General features: G+C 39.3%; 1 protein-coding gene across 1 annotated transcript in view; it reads left to right on the top strand.

The window, feature by feature from the left end:
- The first annotated feature begins 1216 nt into the window (after window positions 1–1216).
- The window catches only part of RPS6KA2 (ribosomal protein S6 kinase A2), a 284003-nt gene continuing 265103 nt past the window's right edge, over window positions 1217–20116 (top strand). Inside the window, exon 1 of the mRNA XM_036767616.1 lies at window positions 1217–1651. Within this exon, the coding sequence (XP_036623511.1) occupies window positions 1553–1651 (99 nt within the window). The 5' untranslated portion in view covers window positions 1217–1552. The remainder of the gene's footprint in view (window positions 1652–20116) is intronic.

Genomic DNA, 20116 nt, shown 5'->3' on the forward strand with positions numbered 1-20116 from the left:
CTATATTTACCATATATGCATATATGTATATATACATATGCACATGTGTATACACACACACACAATTTACTTATATGTATACATGTTTTCCCTTTAGTAAAATATAAGATCTTTGAGGGCAGGGGCTGTTTCATTTTTGCCTTCAAAGTCAGAACACTTAGCATGATGCCTGGCACCTAATAAACACTTAATTTCTTGTTGAGTTTAATAGGTTATTAATTTTCCATGAAAAGTAATCAGATTGATCCATCGAAAGCTCAGAAATCCCCATAATTCTTGTGAGTCACTTTAAAAAAATTAAGCTCATTTTTATATCTGTGTGCATAAAGTCAACATACAAATAGAGAACAGGGGAAAATTAATAGAGAAACTATGAAGATTATTGAAATTACTGATTTCTGACAGTGGTTAGATGAAACCTATTAGAAAAGCCATGTGTTTCCCTTTAAGGCAGATCATGTATAGTCATGCTGCCAGGCAGCTTCTGAGAAGTCTTCCCCAGGGACCTGGGTCACTCCTCTCTCAGGGTATGCTCAATTCAGACATTAATAAGTCATCTGTTTGGGTAATTTTCTGTATATGGAGGGAGGGTCATGAAGCAGCATGTGTGCCTTTGTTCTTCACATGCTGAAAAAGGAGGCTATCCCAAGGCTAGGAGCCAGTGCCCCTTAAGTGGCTTGCAAAATCCGTTATATCCCTGGGAGTAAAGAAAGTACCCCCTTTGCAGAAGAAGCTGTGGGGAATTGTTTCCAAGGACAACTTTTCTGACCACTCTACTGGCTATTGCCTGGATATGGTGATAATTAACATTTCACACATCCCCAGGGAAAGAGGAAGGAAAATGCAAACCTGGGAAGTTAGGTGTATTCAGAGCACGGTGCTCCATTCTGATATTATCTCTTTAAAAGAAAATATTTGACAAATTAAAATGAAAGTTTTGTCTTCCTCAGAATAAAATCAGGTCCTCTCTGTTTTGTGTTTCAGGTGTGTGTGCGTGTGTGTGTGTGTGTGTGTGTGTGTGTGTGTGTGTGTGTGAGAAAGAAATGAGCTTCCAAAGCAAAAAATAAATAAATAAATTCACTAGAGAAGACCAAAAGGAACCAAGTAGGGGTACACACAATAGACGCATGTAATATTTATCTGAAATCCTCTCTCCCTGGGAGTGGGAAGCTGTCATTTGCTTGGGTTAATTATACATGCAGCAGAAACGCAAGGTGATTGGCTGTAGTAGCACTGAAGGCAAAGGAAGGGAGGGGAGAGGAGGGGAAAGAGAGTCTTGCAGCACTCAAATGTAAACAGTGGAAAGAAAGAGATCGAGAGTAAAAGCTTGGGGTGCTCTCCCGATTGAGCAGCCCCCGGAAATCTGCAATGACTCGTGTAGCCGGCCTTTTGTTCACCTAGCTCCGGTAGCCCCGGTGGGGTGGATGGAAAGCCCATGCTGTGAAGGCAGCCAATGTCTCTTCCATGGATTTTAACAATAGGGACCGTGGGGATGCACTAGCTCCCCCCAGCACTGCAGCTCCTGGCCCTGCATGCTAGTTCAAACGGGGCAATGGAAACGAGCATGAGGAAGTTCACAGTGCGTAGATTCTTCTCGGTGTATCTCCGCAAGAAATCCCGTTCGAAGAGTTCGAGTTTAAGTAGATTTGAGGTAAATCGCATGGCCCAAATGATTGGGGTGGCATCTAGGGGAAAACGTGTGAATCGGAGAGTATCTGCAGTCGCCGAATGAATGATGAGTTGGGAACGGCTGTATTCTAGAGGTTGGGAATGTCCGTTCCTGCCCTGATGCTGCTGCTGCCGCCGGCCGCTGCCGCCTCTCTCTCTTTGGGCAATTGCTTGAGCAGTCTGTCTGATGCCGGGCGCATTTTAACCTGTCCGGTGAATTTAACTGGTGTAGCCCTGATGCATAAAGATCCATGTTTGGGAGTTAGGGAAACTTATTTTAGACCATGGCTGATTCACCTAAGTCTAAACCAGCAATGCTCAAAATATTACTGATGTGACTCATTGAACTGGACTGCCCCTGTGGCTGTCAGTCAACACTCAGCTTTGTCCTGTTGAAGTTTCCTTAATTTAAAAATAAAATGCAGCTGCTGCTAAGAATTTGTCAACAATAAACATTTTCCTCATTTCCTTAGCTGGAGGTTGGCGGTGTTAATGTGTGTCTGAATGCAGTTCTGGATTGTATCCAGAAATGCCATATTTAGGGGCATCCCAAAAGGTGGTAGAGAAGTAGAGGGTGTGCCTTCAGTAGTCACATCCAAATTCCCAACATCTCCCAGGATTCTGCTCTTGTCGATTATTGATTCTTCAGTTGTGCACTAAGGCATTTAACTTAAAGGACCATAAACATGATTTTCTTAGATAGAAGATTAGAGTATTTTAAATGGGTGCAGAATTAGCCCACCCCACCCCACCCACAGTACCATCTACTTAGTTGGCTGGGGCATTCTTAAAAGGCAGCTTTCCTTTAATAAAGCAATGATGCATTAGGCCCCTGCAGCTTCAGGGTCAATTTAGAATGGTCCTGAAAAACCTGGAAGATCCTGAAAATAATGCCTTTCCTCTCACTTCTTTCACTCTCTGACTTTAAATGTTTGCAAAGTTGCTTTCCAAACAATCCTAAAGTAGGCTCATAGTAGTAGACAAGAACTTTTGGACACCCTGCCCCCCCCCCCCAACAAATCCAAATCAGTTAAATTTCCAACATAATAGAAAGGTACGGCATATTTTCAATGAAGTGGAGACCTCCTGGAAAGAGACGTAAGGACAAATTTCTACATATTTCTTTTGGTGTTGTCCTTGGCCCTCACACAGTGAGTGCAGTAGGATTTTTTTTGTTTATTCTTTATCTGTTACCTCATTTGAATCAGTTACCTTTTTTTCCCACTCTTGTCTCCTTTGTCACTGATGGCTCTGTATTGGACTCTATTATGGATTGCTTAAATTGCTGATCTGATCAGTTTTGGATTTAAAGGGAGCTTGGAATTATTTAATTATAAAGTTTATCTTGTATTATTGCTGAATGAAGTTGAAAATTGCTAGGCTGAACCTTACTCTGCCTGTTTTCTGGGAGAGAAAAGCATATATTTACAAGAATCATTGATTGAGTGGTACTGGGAGTACCTTCCAGTTGGGGAGGCATGTTGATAATCAGAAAAAATATATACATTTAAAATTGCAGTTGAAATTTTAGGATTAAAAAAATTAGAGTGGATAATAGAATTCTGGAGCAATATTTTCACCAAGTATGTTTTTATTATTTACATCTTCTTTTTAATCCATTGTCCTTTTCAAGGTGGGGAGGAATATAAGTTGCTAATTTTTTTCTCCCAAAGCACCAGCTCTGGTTTGGAAAAGACAGTGCCAGGAGCTTTTTTGGGAATTTGCCAGAGTTGAAGGCTCATATCACAACTTTGCATTCCCCATCCCTACCCCACCCCAGCCTTTATTATATCTAATATTATCTCTTGACCTATTTTCAGATAATGTATAAGAAAGATTTTTTTTCTTTAAAAAAGCATGACCAATAAAAACTTGTTCCATTATTGAAAAGTGAAAATCATAAAATATGTTAGTATCTATAAATGTTCAAACTGATTGGGGGAAACCACAGTATTTCCTGAGAGAAGCCTCACCATTTTTACATCTGCACATTCACATCTGATTGCAGCCCAAGGAGTGCTAATCAACAAAATGTAAAAGGCAGGAGCCCCCTGCCAGTAGCTTGGAATTTAGAAGTTGAAACATCCAGTAATTATCTCAAACAGATGGGTGTTTGCCCTGAGTTGGTTTAGTATACCAAATGAGAAAAAGTCCCTAGTGACCAAGAAGTAAACCAAAGGTAATTGGTTTAGAAACATAAAACAACATTTTTGGTTGTTACAGCAAAATGTGTTTCCAAAAATACTAGTTTGCATTGCCCAAAAGTCTGGTGTCTCATAATATCTAAGTACCACAGAATAGGATTTCTAGCAAGAAAAAAAAGAAAGGAAGAAAAATATCAACCTATTCATCTAACTTCCTGTCCTGGTTTTACCAGTACCATGACTTTAAATGTACCTCCCTTTGATTTCTAGTGCCTCAACTCTCTGATTTAAGGGCAGAGATTTTATAAATTTTAACTTATTAAAAAATGATGTAAACATCTCTGTAACATCTGGATTGCTTTTATCAGATTCTCTGTGACATGATTTGGGGAGGGGAGGAGGGGGCGGTAAACAAAAGAGGAAATTAATTCCTTTCTGTAATTCCCATGGGTGCCTTTGCTTTAGATCCATTCTCATTTGTATGGGTTTTTGTCCAACTTGTAGGATCTTAGGATCCTTGCTTCTTTCCAAAAGTCAAAGTTCAGATCTTGTTTGATCCCTTCCCAACTGAAGTTCTGGTGGCAGAGTATTTGGCAGCCAGAGGCTTGCCTTTGCTTGATCAGTGAAAGATAGCACCTGTCTGAAAGCGCACCACACAAAAAAAGATATATTATAAGAGAGGTATTTTCTTATTACCTTTCCACAGTATAAAAACACATATTTTTAATTCTACTCCCCATGGCACATCAATATTTATTTTGTTAGAAGGTGTCATACGTGTTAGAATAAAGAGTGCCAGTTCTCAGGAGGGCAAATTTCCACAAGGAAACATTCTGAAGGAGTATGGTACAATGCCTGATTAGGGCATGTAAGTGCCTTCAACTGACTTTTCCTATTATGCGATTGGAAAAAAAATATTTTCTAGGCCCTTCTTAACCCAAGGAAGCACCTGACTAATGTAATTCTATAATCACAGAACGTAAGAGATGGATGGGTCCACTCAAGCCATCTAATCTGAAAATCTCCTGCACAACCCACTCAATTAGTGGTTATCAAGCCTTTGCTTGAAGACAGTCACTGAGGGGAGTCCAATTACTTGCCAAGACATCCATTCTAGTTGTGGATAGCTCTCGTTTTAAAGAAATTTTTCTTTATATCAAAGCTAACCTAGCTTAAATATACCTCTCTGTGGCTTAGAGTGATTGTCCTTAGTTCTATCCTCTGGGACCAAGTAGAACCAATCTGTTCCCTATTCCTAATGTTAAGCCTTTCTTAGCTACATATATTGATTAGGGCTTACAATGTATCAGAAAAGTAAACTAGTCTAGAGTTAAAGGAGAACATCAAAATTCCCGGCACCATATATGACAGTGTTTAAAGATTATCTTCTAACAATCCCATAATTCCCATCAGCTCCTACCCTTTCTATACTTGCTGCCATTCTTTAATAATAAAATAATAACTTACTTCTATACAATACAAGGTTTATAGTCTGGTCATGTAGCAAGGTTAAAAAATAATCAATGGGGGAGCGGAGCCAAGAAGGCACCTGGAAAGCAGGGACTTGCCTAGGGCTGTCCCCCAAGACCCTTCAAACACCAATAAAACGTGGCTCTGAACAAATTCTAGAACTGCAGAACCCACGAAATAGCAGAGGGAAGCAGGGCTCCAGTCAAGGACAGCCTGGATGGTCACAGGGTAAGGTCTATCATGCACGGAGCTGGGAGTGGAACGGAGCAAAGCCCAGCGTGGGGCTGCACCCGGACCAACCAGACCGGGAGCCAGGTGGAACAGGCCCTAGCACCCTGAATCAGTGAGCTGTGGCAGTTACCAGACTTCTCAACCCACAAACAACAAAGACAACAGAGAAGGTTAGTGGGAAAAGCTGTGGGGACAGAGTGAAAGGAGTTCCTGGTTCGGCACTGCCCCAGGGGCAGCAGGGGTGGTGCAGCAACAGAACTACAGCTTCAGTTGCTTCTGGCCCCAGGCCCACCTGGTGGGAGGAATTAAGTGGCAGATCAGAGCAGGAGTTCACAGCCTGCTGAAGATTTGCGTCAGGTCTGGGTTGGTGGTCCATGGGGAAGGGGGAGTGCTGGTGTAGCAAAGCTGGCTATATAGAAATAGCTCTGTAAACAACAGTGCAGCCCCTCAAGCTTGGGACAAAGTACTGTCTACTCTACAAGCAGTCATACCCCGACGAAAAACTCAAGGGTCAAGCAGTTGGCTGGGAACATGAACAGGCAGCAAAAACAGAATCAGATTCAGACTCAGACTTTGGAATCTTTCTTCGGTGACAAAGAAGACCAAAACATACAGGCAGAAAAAGTCAACAAAGTCAAAGAGCCTACATCAAAAGCCTCCAAGAAAAACATGAACTAGTCTCAGGCCATGGAAGAGCTCAAAAAGGAGTTGGAAAAGCAAGTTAGAGAAGCAGAGGAAAAATTGGGAAGAGAAATGAGAATGATGTGAGAAAACCATGAAAAACAATGACTTGCTAAAGGAGACCCAAAAAAATACTGAAGAAAACAACATCTTAAAAAATAGACTAACTCAAATGGCAAAAGAGCTCCAAAAAGCCAACGAGGAGAAGAATGCCTTGAAAGGCAGAATTAGCCAAATGGAAAAGGAGGTCCAACAGGTCACTGAAGAAAATACTACCTTAAAAATTAGATTGGAGCAAGTGGAAACTAGTGACTTTATGAGAAATTAAGATATTATAAAACAGAACCAAAGGAATGAAAAAGTGGAAGACAATGTGAAATTTCTCATTGGAAACCCACTGACCTGGAAAATAGATCCAGGAGAGATAACTTAAAAATTGTTGGACTACCTGAAAGCCATGATCAAAAAAAGAGCCTAGATATCATCTTTCAAGAAATTATCAAGGAGAACTGCCCTGATATTCTAGAGCCAGAGAGTAAAATAGAAATTCAAAGAATCCACCAATCACCTCCTCAAAAAGATCCCCAAAAGAAAACTCCTAGGAATATTGTTGCCAAATTCCAGAGCTTCCAGTTCAAGGAGAAAATACTGCAAGCAGCCAGAAAGAAACAATTTGAATATTGTGGAAACACAATCAGAATAATACAAGATCTGGCAGCTTCTACATCAAGGGATTGAAGGGCTTGGAATATGATATTCCAGAGGTCAATGGAGCTAGGATTAAAACCAAGAATTGCCTACCCAGCAAAACTGAGTATCATGCTCCAAGGCAAAACACGGATTTTCAATAAAATAGAGGACTTTCAAGCTTTCTCAGTGAAAAGACCAGAGCTGAATAGAAAATTTGACTTTCAAACACAAGAATCAAGAGAAGCATGAAAAGGTAAACAAGAAAGAGAAATCACAAGGGACTTACTAAAGTTGAATTGTTTTATCTACATTCCTACACATGGAAAGATGATGTGTGTAATTCAAGAGACCTCAGTATTAGGGTAGCTGAAGGGAATATATATATATACATATATATGTATATATATATATATACATATATATGTATATATATACATATATATATGTATATATATATATATATTTATACACACACACACACACACACACGGCACAGGGTGAGTTGAATATGAAGGGATGATATCTAAAAAAATAAAATCAAATTAAGGGATGAGAGAGGAATGTATTGAGAGAGGGAGAAAGGGAGAGATAGAATGGGATTAATTATCTCACATAAAAGTGGCAAGAAAAAGCAGTTCTGTTGGGAGGGAAGAAGGGGCAGGTGAGGGGGAATGAGTGAATCTTCCTCTCATCAGATTTGACCTGAGGAGGGAATAACATACACACTCAACTGGGTATCTTACTCCACAGGAAAGAAGGAGGAAGGAGATAAAAAGGGGGGATGATAGAAGGGAGGGCAGATAGGGGGAGGAGGTAATCAAAAGCAAACACTTTTGAAAAGGGACAGGGTCAAGGGAGAAAATTGGATAAAGGGGGATAGGTTAGGAAGGAGCAAAATATAGTTAGTCCTTCACAACATGAGTATTGTGGAAGGGTTTTATATAATGATACACATGTGGCCTATGTTGAATTGCTTGCCTTCTTAGGGAGGGTGGGCGGGGAGGGAAGAGGGGAGAGAATCTGCAACTCAAAGTTTTAAAAGAAGATGTTCAAAAAAGAAGTTTTTGCATGCAACTAGGAAATAAGATATACAGGCAATGGGGCATAAACATCTATCTTGCCCTACAAGAAAGTAAGGGAAAAGGGGATGGGGGAGAGTGGGGTGACAGAAGGGAGGGCTGACTGGGGAATGGGGCAATCAGAATATATGCCATCTTGGAGTGGGGGGAGGGTAGAAATGGGGAAAAAATTTGTAATTCAAACTCTTGTGAAAATTAATGCTGAAAACTAAAAATATTAAATAAATAATTATTTAAAAGATAATCAATGGACATGTGACATTAAAAAATTTGGAAGCATGCCCCCAACAGTAAGGCAAACACCCCATGGAGAACTTACAAGAAGGTAGATAACAGAATCACATAGGACAAAACTCTGTAGGTGGATTGCAACTCACACCATTGAAGAGAGTGGTCATATGAGATAGAAATCCTTGATACATTTCCTCACTACAACACTGTGAAATAGGTAGGTGAGTATATATTTTAATCCCTGATCTGCGGGCCATCTCCAGTTGTCCTGATCCATATTTGGCCACTGGACCTAGATGGTTCTGGAGGAAAAAGTGAGACTGATGACTTTGCATAGGCCTCCCTCACTTAAATCCAATTCACTTGCAAGTTATCGCATCATCTTCCTGATGTCATGGTCCTCTTTGAGAATGAAAAACAAACCACAATACCTGTTTTATAAATGAGAAGACTGTAATTCAGAGAATTTAAGTAATTTTCTCATGGTCTCATAGCTACTAAATGTTAGAGCTTGTATTCAAACCCACAGCTCAATTTCCAAGTATGACGCTCTTTGCTTTACCACAGTTCCTTATAAGTACCCCACCTGGCGGGGGTACTTCTAAGGCATTTTGACATCAAAATGGTAAACATACTTTTCTGTCACAGAGTATTTTTCAGCTACTGTCCAATCATCTATGAGTTATATTGGAGGGGGGAACCATAATTCATTTAAAGTAAGGTAATCCCATGAGTCTAAAAAATTGTAATATAACCTCAACCTGGAAATGTAAACTCTGTATGATAATACCAAATTATACCACTTATGCTATGTTACTAACAGGATTTTTTATTTCCTTTGAAAAATAATGTACAGTACATGTAGAGGCATGGATAGCATAGTGGGCTTAAAATCAGGAAGACTTAGTATCTTCTGATACTTATTGTTGCCAGACCACCAACAAATCACATAAGCTCTTTTTGTCTTAGGTGGCTCCGTTGGGATTATCAATTAAGCTGTAAACAAGTATCTATATGGTACATAATGAAATGGACTCTCCAACTTAATGAGATTCTGGAAAATTCTGTGGAACTTAGAGTTGAAAAGGGCTTGTAAGGGCTTGTAAGAATCTCTGGAAGCTAGAGTTTGTTTTACAGAGGAAAAAAATACTAGACTTAAGGTTTGAGTCCTGTTCATTGCCCCCATTGTGACCTTGAGCCAGTAACTTCTCTGGTTAGCTGGGATTTGGACTTAGAAGAAAGATCACTCAGGACTCTTCCATTTCTAAATCTTATCATATCACATTTTGTGTTCTTATCTTGATTTATATCCCCTCATTATGCTTGTGTTTTGCTTATAGCATTTTTCTCAAGATGGATTTCTGGAAAGTATGCAGTAAATTATTAAGTTTTGCTTTGTGTGGCTCCTATTACCTTCTGATGTTGACATTCCCTTAGTGACCTGGAGACATGAGGGTGTATCCATATAGTCAAGTTGTTATTGTGAGTATGGTAACAACGTACAGAAAGCCGCATTATCCTAAACTTCAGAGGCAATGGGAAAAATCGGACAGTGACCAACCATCACCTTCTGTGCTCCAGACAAGACTGTCTAACTAAAATCTGACACTGAGATTTTGAAATTATAATAGTTCTGACTTAAATAACCCTGCTTCTCTTCATCAGTGACTGTTCCATGAGGAAACATATGATTTGTCATGTATTGATTATCTACTTTGTAAGTTCTCTATCTATCATTCCTGGAATAGTTTCTTCTTGTTGTGGCTTTCATCCATTTAACTGAAGTGGGGGGATATTAGCTAAAAGGGACTGCTGCCTTGAAATCTTGAAGGAAATGCCCCCTTAAAACTTGACATCGCATGTCATATTCCACCTCAGCTCCTTTCTTCAGAGTTACTTATGGTGTCTAAATAGCTCGCTCCATTAGTCTCTTCTCGGTGCTGATCTTTATTGAAATCTATAGCATTTGACTTTGTTGAATACTGTCTTCTCCTGGATGCTTTCTTTTCTCTATGTTTTCATGCCATTGTTGTCGCTTGGTTCTTCTCTTATACTCCTATTTAAAAGGCTTCTCTGTTGGATCATCATCATGCTCTGCCCCCAGGACTTTGCTGTAGGTCCTTCTCTCTCTCTTTTATTTCTCATCAGCTCCTATGGATTCATTTATCATCCCTTTGAAGATGACTCTCAGAACTGTGATTCTAGCCCTAGTCTCTCTCCTCAGCTTCCATATCAATGTCTAATTGAACATTTCCTACATGAAATCCCTTAGGCAGCTCAAACTAACACGCCTAAAATAGACTCCTTTATCCCCCCTGCCCCAAACCCACTCTTTTTCTAACTTCCCTATTTCTGTCAAGAATATTACTGGTATTTTCAGCCAGGTTCCCAACCTGGGAGGTATCCTTGACTCTTCAGTCTCTTTTACCCCCCATATTAATCAGTGCCAGGCACTTGTCTACACAGTGTCTTACATCTATACCCTTCTGTCCACCTTCATAGCTAATGTCCTAGTTGAGACTTTTGTCACTTCCCAGCTAGATCATTTGAAATCACACCCTAACTATTCTCTTTGCTTCCTTTCTCCCCTCTCCAGTCAATAAGCATTTATTAAGTGCCTTATTATGTGCTAGGCACCGTGCTAAGCCCTGGAGATACAAAGAAAACAGACAATCCTTGATCTTGAAAGGGTCAGGATCCAGTGGAGGAGAAAACAGGCAAACAACTATGTACAAAAAAGCTGTGTCCCTGCCTTTCTCAAGAAGCTTCAGGTATTCAGATGAAGCATTTAATGTTCTTCATAGTCTGACTCCAGCTTAACTTCGTGATTGATTACATGCCACTACCCCTCACACGCATTATGCTGCAGTCAAACTGGCCTAGGTACTGTTCCTCAGCACCTGCCACTGCATCTCTCTCCTCCTGGACTTTGCATAGGCTGTGCTTTATGCCTGTACTGTACTCACACCTTTCAAGGCTCAGTTCAAGTCTTTTTTTGGTCCTCTTTGGCATTTTCATGCTCATTATTATTTTGTATGTATTTTGTGTGTTGTTTCTTATCAATAGACTGTAATTTCCTTGATGACACTTTTGTCTTTGTACCTCTGGTACCTATGGCAGTGTGAATGGTGCATATTGGGTACTTTAATGTTTTTTGATTGATTGACTACCACTGTGGTTTCCCTTTAGACATCTGCAACCCATATAGACTGAGGAACTACTAGGTTAGAAGGAGATGAATCTCTTACCCTAACACTCCAGGGTAGTTCTATCATCCTAGTTTGATGCAACTATAGGGAATGTTAGCAGCAATAGCACCCAAATTCATATTCCAACTCACCCTAATGAAGAGAAATTATAGACTATCTGATTTTTTTTCCTTATGTACTACTTAGCTTAATTAATACCCCAAGCAGAATTGGACATGTAAATTGGCATGCGTATATCTTATTAATATTAATCATTATTTAGAATAATCTATTACATTAGAGTTTTAAGGCTTATAAAGTGCTTTTCCTTACCAAACCTTGTAAGGCTGATTAGGTAAATTAAGTATTCCTCCCATTGTTTTGTTTTTTAAAAACTAAGGTGCAGAAAGGTTCAATGATCTGCTCACACAACTAATAAAAGAGCTTGAACCCAGATTCTCTAGCTTGAAATTCAGTATCCTTTTCACTCTGAAGAAAGAGAAGTATGGTGGGGGTAGTGGAAAGAGTGCTAGACTCGCCAGTAGGAAAACCTACATTTGATCCTGCCTCCAACATTTACTAACTGTGTGACTATGGACAAGTTCTCTTAGGCTCAATTCCCTTATCTATAAAATGGGATGATAACAATTCACAAGGTTTTTGTGAGGCTCAAGTGAGATAATGTATCTGAAGTACTTTGTGAATAGGATCCTAGGCTTAGAGCTAGGAGGGATCTTAGAGGTCATTGTGGTTCCTCATTTTACAGATGAGGAAACTGAGATACAGAGAAACAAAGTGAGTCCCATAAGCTGGAGCCTAAATTGAGATTCTCCAGGCACCAAATCCAGCCATAAGGAGGAGTACCAATTTCCTCTGCTTTACTGTAGTGCTGTAGAATGCACTTTATTATTAATTATTATGTCAAAGAAAAATCTATGAGCTAATTTTCTCTTTGCAGTTTAATCCATTCCCCACCAGCCTGTTCAGTGGAACTAAGAAAACTTAGTATGACCATGGTGTTCTCAGCAAATGGTTCAGTATCTGTTGACGATTCATTAAGTCAAGTTTATTTACTAGAGAATGACTGCCCAGTTGGTGGATGCCCAAGGCCGTAGAGTTCTCCCAGAATGCTTTGCCCTTTGGCCATGTACTGCACCAACAAATACATGACGTAAGAAAGATGCAATGGAAATAACTGGATGATGCTATTTGTTTTTGCCTCAGAAAGGTTGAGCAAAGGAAGTTGAAACAGTTAGATAAAAAAAAATCTGATTTTTAAATTGTTTGAGGATTTCAGTTATCCATCTGCCCTTGTCACTTATGATCGTAGATATCAAGAGTTAGTTGTCAGCATACATGAGCCCGTGTGTGTGTGTGTGTGTGTTTAAGGTGAAAATTGGTCTATTCGAATAAAGCAAACAATGAAGAACTTTCAGTAAATATCATGAGGTATTTTGGCTTCAGTAATGGAAAAAAAAAGCTTCCTGGAAAGTTAAACATAAGGCTTATCCTCTGTGCTTGATAGGTAAGTTCTTCTTCCAGATATTGGGCAGCTTCCAGGAAAACCATTTCTAATTAAAGTGGTTTTCAGGTATTGCTGATAAAATCACCTAAAGAAATTCCAGCAGGATAATCCCAGTTTTATTGAGCTGACAACCTCGAGTCAAATAAGACCACAATAAATAATGCATAACAGCAAGTGCAGGTTTTGGTTTTTGTTTTGTTTAGGTATTGCATGGCTTGGGGGCAATACTCTTCTGTGTTAGGACTGTTCTCATTTCTCTGAAATTTTTTTTAAGGCATCTAGGTGGTGCAGTGTTGGGTCTCCCTTGATTTCCTCAGCTGTTAAATGGAGATAATAGTGGTACCCACCACCCAGGGTTTTTATGAGGATAAAATGAAATAGTATTTGTAAAGTAAATTGTAAGGTGCTACACAATAATATGATATATACTATAACCATGTTATTATTAGAATTATAATTGTTTTGGTGGTGGTGGGAGTTGTTGATGCGGTAGCAACTATTGGAGTCGTGTGCCTGTCTTTAGTCAGTCAAAAACTCTAAAATAATAATGCTCAGTCACATATACACAAGAGTTGTAGTATAAAAAGAAGCCAGAAATTGTTTTTCCCCTCCTTATAAGCATCTCTCTCACCCATCACCCTGAGGCAGCCCTTTCTGTCACTGGTTAGCTCTTACCATTAGAAAGTTCTTTATATTGCCCTTAAATCTGTGTTCCTATGATTGCCATCTTTTTTGTCCTCCAGAGCTACATATGACAAATCAAATCCCTCTTTCACATGCTTGCCCTTCCCATACTTGTAGGCCACCAGCAGAAGCCCTCAAGTCTTCCCCTCCCTCATCCCTTCCCCTCCCTCATCCCTTCAACCCTTATTCATATGATGCAATTTTTTAATTGTCCTAATAGGTGTATAATGCTGGCCTTTTACTATATTAAACATTTTCTAGTGGTTTTGCCTCCATTTTCTAGGTGGGGAAGCCAGACACAGAGACTGCAATTTGTCCAAATTGAAGGAGGCAGGCAGCAGCGTAGCTAGAAATACTCTATGTCACTTTATAATCAGTCACAAAGGAAATAAGCTAGTAAGATTCTCCTTATTTATGACACAGTTCCATAAAGCAGTATACTTTATTCCTGATATAAGTGGTTTGGGTCTCAACCTCCCTCCCCCTCAATTTGCTAGTTATTTGAGGTTGTTATTTATTTTAACAAGAAAAGGCATTTTTTATGAAACTAAAATGATCAGTAAATAGCCCAGTGGTGGAAATACCAACAGACTGTTAAGGCTTCATGTGATTTAATCAAGCAAATGGGTCCAGTGCAAATAGGGGGGAGTTCATGTAAAATACTGTTAATCAATCTGCTTTGCAGCTGTGTGGGAAGTCTTTCATGCCAACTAACTAGCTAAGGAGATATAATTGTGGCAGTGCTATAATTAAATGTTAAAAAAAAAATCCCCCACACTAGGGTGTGTGAGGTAAATGTGCCGTAACCACATACCTGTGAATTGTTATTAGTCAAGGCAACAGCCAGTGTTTTTAACCACCCTAGGTGTGTACCTGTTGTTGCATGATAATTTGCTTCTGTTGAAGCTTCCTGATATCACTGTAAAGATGGAGGAGGAGCAGATGGGGAGACAACCTTCCTTGACTTCTCTTTCCTCATCTACTCTTGAGAATCATAATCCTTGCCAAGTTCTAATAGAAACCTCCTAAAAGGTAAAAATTTCCTCAGGACTCAAGGTTGTAATATGTTTGCTGCTAAGCAGGATCTTTTTTCGATAGCCTTTTGGTCCCTAAGCCAAGATCCTTGTCACAACCAATCTCCCCAATACAAATGGAGTCCCAGTCATCAAGAATGCTTTCCTTCCTCTCACTCACCACACCCCTCAGTGGAACCCAGCTCTTTCCAGAGACTTCATGATCTTCAAATTCTTCCTCCTGCCTCTGAGAGGGGGTGAGGCTTTGAGCCTCTATATTTCCTTCTGGAAGGTGGGCACAGATGCTGTGCAAAATAAATAGAACCAAAAGAATAGTGTGCACAATAACCACCAAAGTGCCCATGGGAAGAAGCTCACTTAAAAGAGGTGGACCTTGGAGATATTGTGAATTAAGTTCCAGACCGCCACAATAAAGCAAATATCATGATAAAGTAAGTCACATGCTATTTTTGGTTTCCCAGTACATATGAAAATTATGTTTATACTATAATGTATTCTATTAAGTGCGCAATAGTATTATGTCTAAAAAAGCAATATACATACTGTAATTTAGAAACACTTCATTGCTAAAAAAAATGCTAGCCATCATCTTCTATTTTGGGGGGGGAAGGCAGGGCAATTGGGGTTAAGCGACTTGCCCAAGGTCACACAGCTAGTAAGTGTATCAACTGTCTGAATCCAGATTTGAACTCAGGTCCTCCTGACTCCAGAGCCGGTGCTTTACTCACTGCACCACCTAGCTGTCCCTAGCTATCATCTTTTAGCAAGCTGGTAGAGGATCTTGCCTCAATGTTGATGGCTACTGACTAATCAGGGTGATGGTTGTTGGAGGTTGAAATGGCTATGACAATTAAAATACATATACACACACACACACATATATATATTTAATATTTTCCCCAATTACACATAAAAAACATTCTTTAATGGCAATTCCTTAAAATAAGACAACAGTGAAGTTTGCTGCATAGACTGAATCTTCCTTCCACAAAAGATTTCTCTGTAGCAAGCAATGCTGTTGATAGCATTTTAGCCACAGTAGAACTTCTTTCAAAATTGGAATCAATCCTCTCAAACCACACCACTGCTTTATTGACTAAGTTTATATAATATTCTTCAATATTGTTGCGTCTCAGGGAGTAGGGAGGCCCAAGGAAAGGGAGGAGGCTGGAGGAATAGCCAGTTGGTGAAGCAGTCAGAACACACGCAGTATTTATTGATTAAGTTCGCTGGCTTACATGAGCATGGTTCATTGTGTCCCGAAACAATTACAAGAGTAACATTAAAAGATCCCTGGTGACAGATCACCTTAACAGATACGATAATAATGAAAAACTTTGAAATAGTATGAGAGTAACCAAAAATGACACAGAAACATGATATTAGAAAAATGGTGCCAATAGACTTGCTTGATGCAGGGTTGCCACAAACCTTGAATCTATAAAAAAAAATACTCTATCTTTGTGAAGCAAAATAAAATGAGGCATGCCTATAATTGAGAAAACAGATAATAAAGTTGACCTTAGACCAAGGGGAAGGCCTGTGGATCACCAGGGCAGAATGTTGCAAACATTTCAAGAGCCATCATTGTGTAGAGTATATTGAGTTAATTTTATCACTATTTTGAAGGTTCAGTATGGAAAAAAAATTAATATTGGGGGAGGAGTATTTCCAAAAAATGACTGTGATATTGTAAAAAGGCATTAGTAAGACCTTTTTATTTTTAAAAAATAGCCATCATAGACCCATCTCTATTGAATATAATAGAGGAGAGACTAGAAACTATTCATTGGTCCGCAGCTTTCAAATCAAGGCAATTCTACAAATATTATACTTGGAGCTGGGAATAAAAAAAACCCAGAAATTAAAACAATCCTTATAAAGAAACTTGCTAAAGAAGACTAAATTTTCATTCTTTTCCATTCCTATATATACACATGTGATTTTATATGTAAACACTACATTTATACATAGACATACACACACGTATATATGTATACGTGTGTATATGTGTGTATACGTACATATATACACATATATATACACCCGTGCGTGTATATGATAGATTGTCTTCCCCTTCCCTCTCCCTGTCCTTTTTTCGCCCTTCCTTTGGGCTTTCTTGTTTGATTGCATCTGTTATCATAATAAAGCTAGAGAATCCTGGGTTTAATTGCCTTCCAGATTTGTCAGACTCCTGGGTTTATCTTGCTTTCAATGCCCTGGTGTGCTTTTCATCATAATTCATGAACTAGCTGAAAAAATGTTCACGACATACAAGCATGTTTTCTGCTATCTCGGTGCCAGATCTCATATGTTATGTGGATTGGAAGTAGATGTGGAGAGATCATGGGTAAGAATGTGTAGAAACTATAGGCACTGGAACATCCTCAAGAAAAAGAGTAGCAGGATCAGAGTACCAAGAAAGTTCTATTTTCTCCTGGACACCTTGACCATAGGCTGTAATACTGTGTCTGCAGAAGACTATCACTGTCACTTCTGTTCTTTCCCATAAGGCCAAGTGATGAAATAGCATCTATCCTCCAGGGCTGTTCAAAGGATGAGATGAGATGATATATGTAAATTGATTCACAAACTTTAAGGTGTTTCAAAAATGTTGGCTATTATTGTTGTTATTTACTAGGGTATAAAAGAAGCCAGTGGAATTGTATTTGGAAAAAAATTGCACATAAGATGTTTACACTGGAAATGCTTTCGCTGCCCATAATTTTGATGCTTTCAGTCAAAGACTATCGCAAGCCTCCAAATTCAATTTGATTAGTTCAATTCAATTTATATAAGTGATAGAAGGAGGTGGATAGAAAATGGCAATGAATGATTCAGGAAAAAATGTAAGGGAAGGACTCCAGCCTAAGGATGCTGTCTTGGTATGTGTAACCAGATTCACTCAGTGAGGTTGGCCATGTCTTGCCTCAGGATTCTAAGGATATGGCTGAGCCATTTGGGTGATTCTTCTCTACTATTATTAGGTCAAGTGTCCGTTGTCTTCATTGTGCTTTTCCCCCGCTTTAACCACCACTGATTATTGTTTCACTTAATGAAATGAGCTTTTTACAAAGGGATGTTTACTGTAAATAAACAGAAAGAACAAAGTTATAGATGTTTTCCCCCAAAACCTGTGGACATACTTTCACCTATACCACCCTGGTCTCTAGGGAGTATAAGCCCAACCTTAAAGAAATTTCTACAATGCATTCACCTCACTTCTAAATGTGGTAGTCACTGGACGAATACAAATCTTGGCATGTATGGCATTTAAAAAGGTTCAAGAGACATAATTTCTAGGAAATTTAATCATTTTATTAATAATGCCAGCATTTTAATAAAAGGATGGTCATTTGGCCCTCTTTCTCTTAGACTAAAGGCAATCATGGCTGCAGCCGGCTCATGGCTTATATGCCCATTGGAGCCAACTCTGATTGGTTAACAATTAATGAGAGAATGAATATTATACTGAGAGGTTAGATGTGAACTTTGATTATGTCATTTACTTCTAAGTTACCTCCAGCCTTGGGCAATCTATTCAAAAAATTTATCCTCACCCAAACCTGAGTAGAGCACCAAGGCTTCCCCACCTGAGTGAGGTCTGGATAGAGGAGAAGGTTAGCTCAACCTTCAGAGGCTGAAGTCTTGAAATGAGGATAAAAGAAAAAGAGGGAAATCTGAATCTCCCTAAATCATTGGTTATTAGTAATCATTTCTCTCGCATGGATTTCAACTCTCAGACTTCTGATACTAGCCATTCCAACTTTTCAAAGCTCATGTTTGTAGCCATTTCCAACATTTCTTCACCTAAGAAAAAATCAGGAAGAGGAGATACAATACAGACAGAAGCAATAGCAGGGCCATGCATTCATGGGCGGCATGGTTGCAGCCAGGATGGCGAGATAACGGCCTGAGGCCTTTCTCCCCCTGTGTTGCTTGCCTTCACAAACTTGAATGTAGTTGTCAGGAAAAAAAGAAGTAAAGCAAGAGGCTCACTTTGGCCTTTTGAATGCATCCCATTTCAGCAGCCAGCCAACAGTGTGCCTCTTCACCACCAATGTCAAGCAAACTAGAACCAGTTCTGTGCATGCTCTAAATGGAGTAGGAAGACCTTTCCATTACACATCATTATAGTTTCCTGGAAACGGGCTCCTCAGCCTCTTCAGTATGGACTGACAGCAGGCAGAGTATGCTGCCTGTGCACTGGGGATGGAATGCCAGGCCAGGCCCCCATTACATATGAAAAACCCATCATCCCACGTGGGGTCGTTATCATTGCAAAAGTACTTAAATGGCTAGAAAACTGGCTGGGAGACTTTTTAGAAATAAATCTATAAGATAGCCAGAAATTTTGAAGCTATGTTATCACACACACATACATACAAATAAAGGACTTGAAAGATTTTAGAATTCATGGCTTTTTTTTCAATTCCAGATTTAGTATTTCTTGAAACATTGGTTTTTTCTTAAGTTTTAGTTTGGAGCTATTAGCTGCTAAACTTGGAGTGGAAAGCATATTCTTAATAGTTTGTGCAAAATAGCTTGAAATCAGGTATAATTGTCAACATTACAGCAAAATAATACTATGTTCCATTGTGTAGATATAAGACATATATTCTACTTTCTAGACTTATTCTTCTCTGTGAGAACTAACATGTTGTAGTGTGGATAGAGAGCTAGCCTCTTTGCCAGGAAGACTTGGGTTCAAGTCTTGCTCCCAACATTTACTGGCATATGACTCTCTGCAAATAGGTTTGCAGTGTTCTAAGACAGGGGTGGGGAACCTGCAGCCTTGAGGACACATGTGGTCTTCTAAGTCCTTAAATATAGCCTTTTGACTGAATCCAAATTTAATTTGTTCTATAAAATTTGGATTCAGTCAAAAGGCCTCACTTAAGGATCTAGAAGGCCACGTGTGGCCTCAAGGCTGCAGGTTCCCCATGCTTGCCTGTAGTTGCAGTGGAGTTGACCTGAATAATAGAGGGAAATTGTTCACCTTTGAAACCACAAGTCTACTGTCTTTTCTTCTTCATAGCATCCAGAGACACAATAAAATGCTCATTTTCAGAAAAGGAGCTTAAGGAGAAAAAAATTTCAAAAACAAAACAATGACCACATGAAACCTTTGTCTGATTAGTCTTATTTTATAGCCTATGATTAGTAGCCATTTCTGCTTCTTCTGAAATTCCCATTCTAAAGCAAAAATTTGCTACAATGCAATTTTCCAGTTAAGCTATGAAGTTGGAAGCCGAATGGAGTTCTGTTGGTTTCTGAATGCAGAGACAGGAATAATTCTTCTGTAAAGTGGGATGGAAAGGCATACATGCACACAGGAAGAGCCAGATCATATTTTAGACAGGTTACTATGCTTGAGATGATTCTCATGTGATTTGCTAAAAAGAGAGAGTGCCTTGTGATGTTGCTAAAGTAGTCCTGTTTGCTCAACATTGAGGACAAAGGAGAAGTAGGAAAACCAATCACAAAAGGT

The sequence above is a fragment of the Trichosurus vulpecula genome, chromosome 7 (assembly GCF_011100635.1).
Source record: "Trichosurus vulpecula isolate mTriVul1 chromosome 7, mTriVul1.pri, whole genome shotgun sequence".
NCBI classification, from domain to species: Eukaryota; Metazoa; Chordata; class Mammalia; order Diprotodontia; family Phalangeridae; genus Trichosurus; species Trichosurus vulpecula.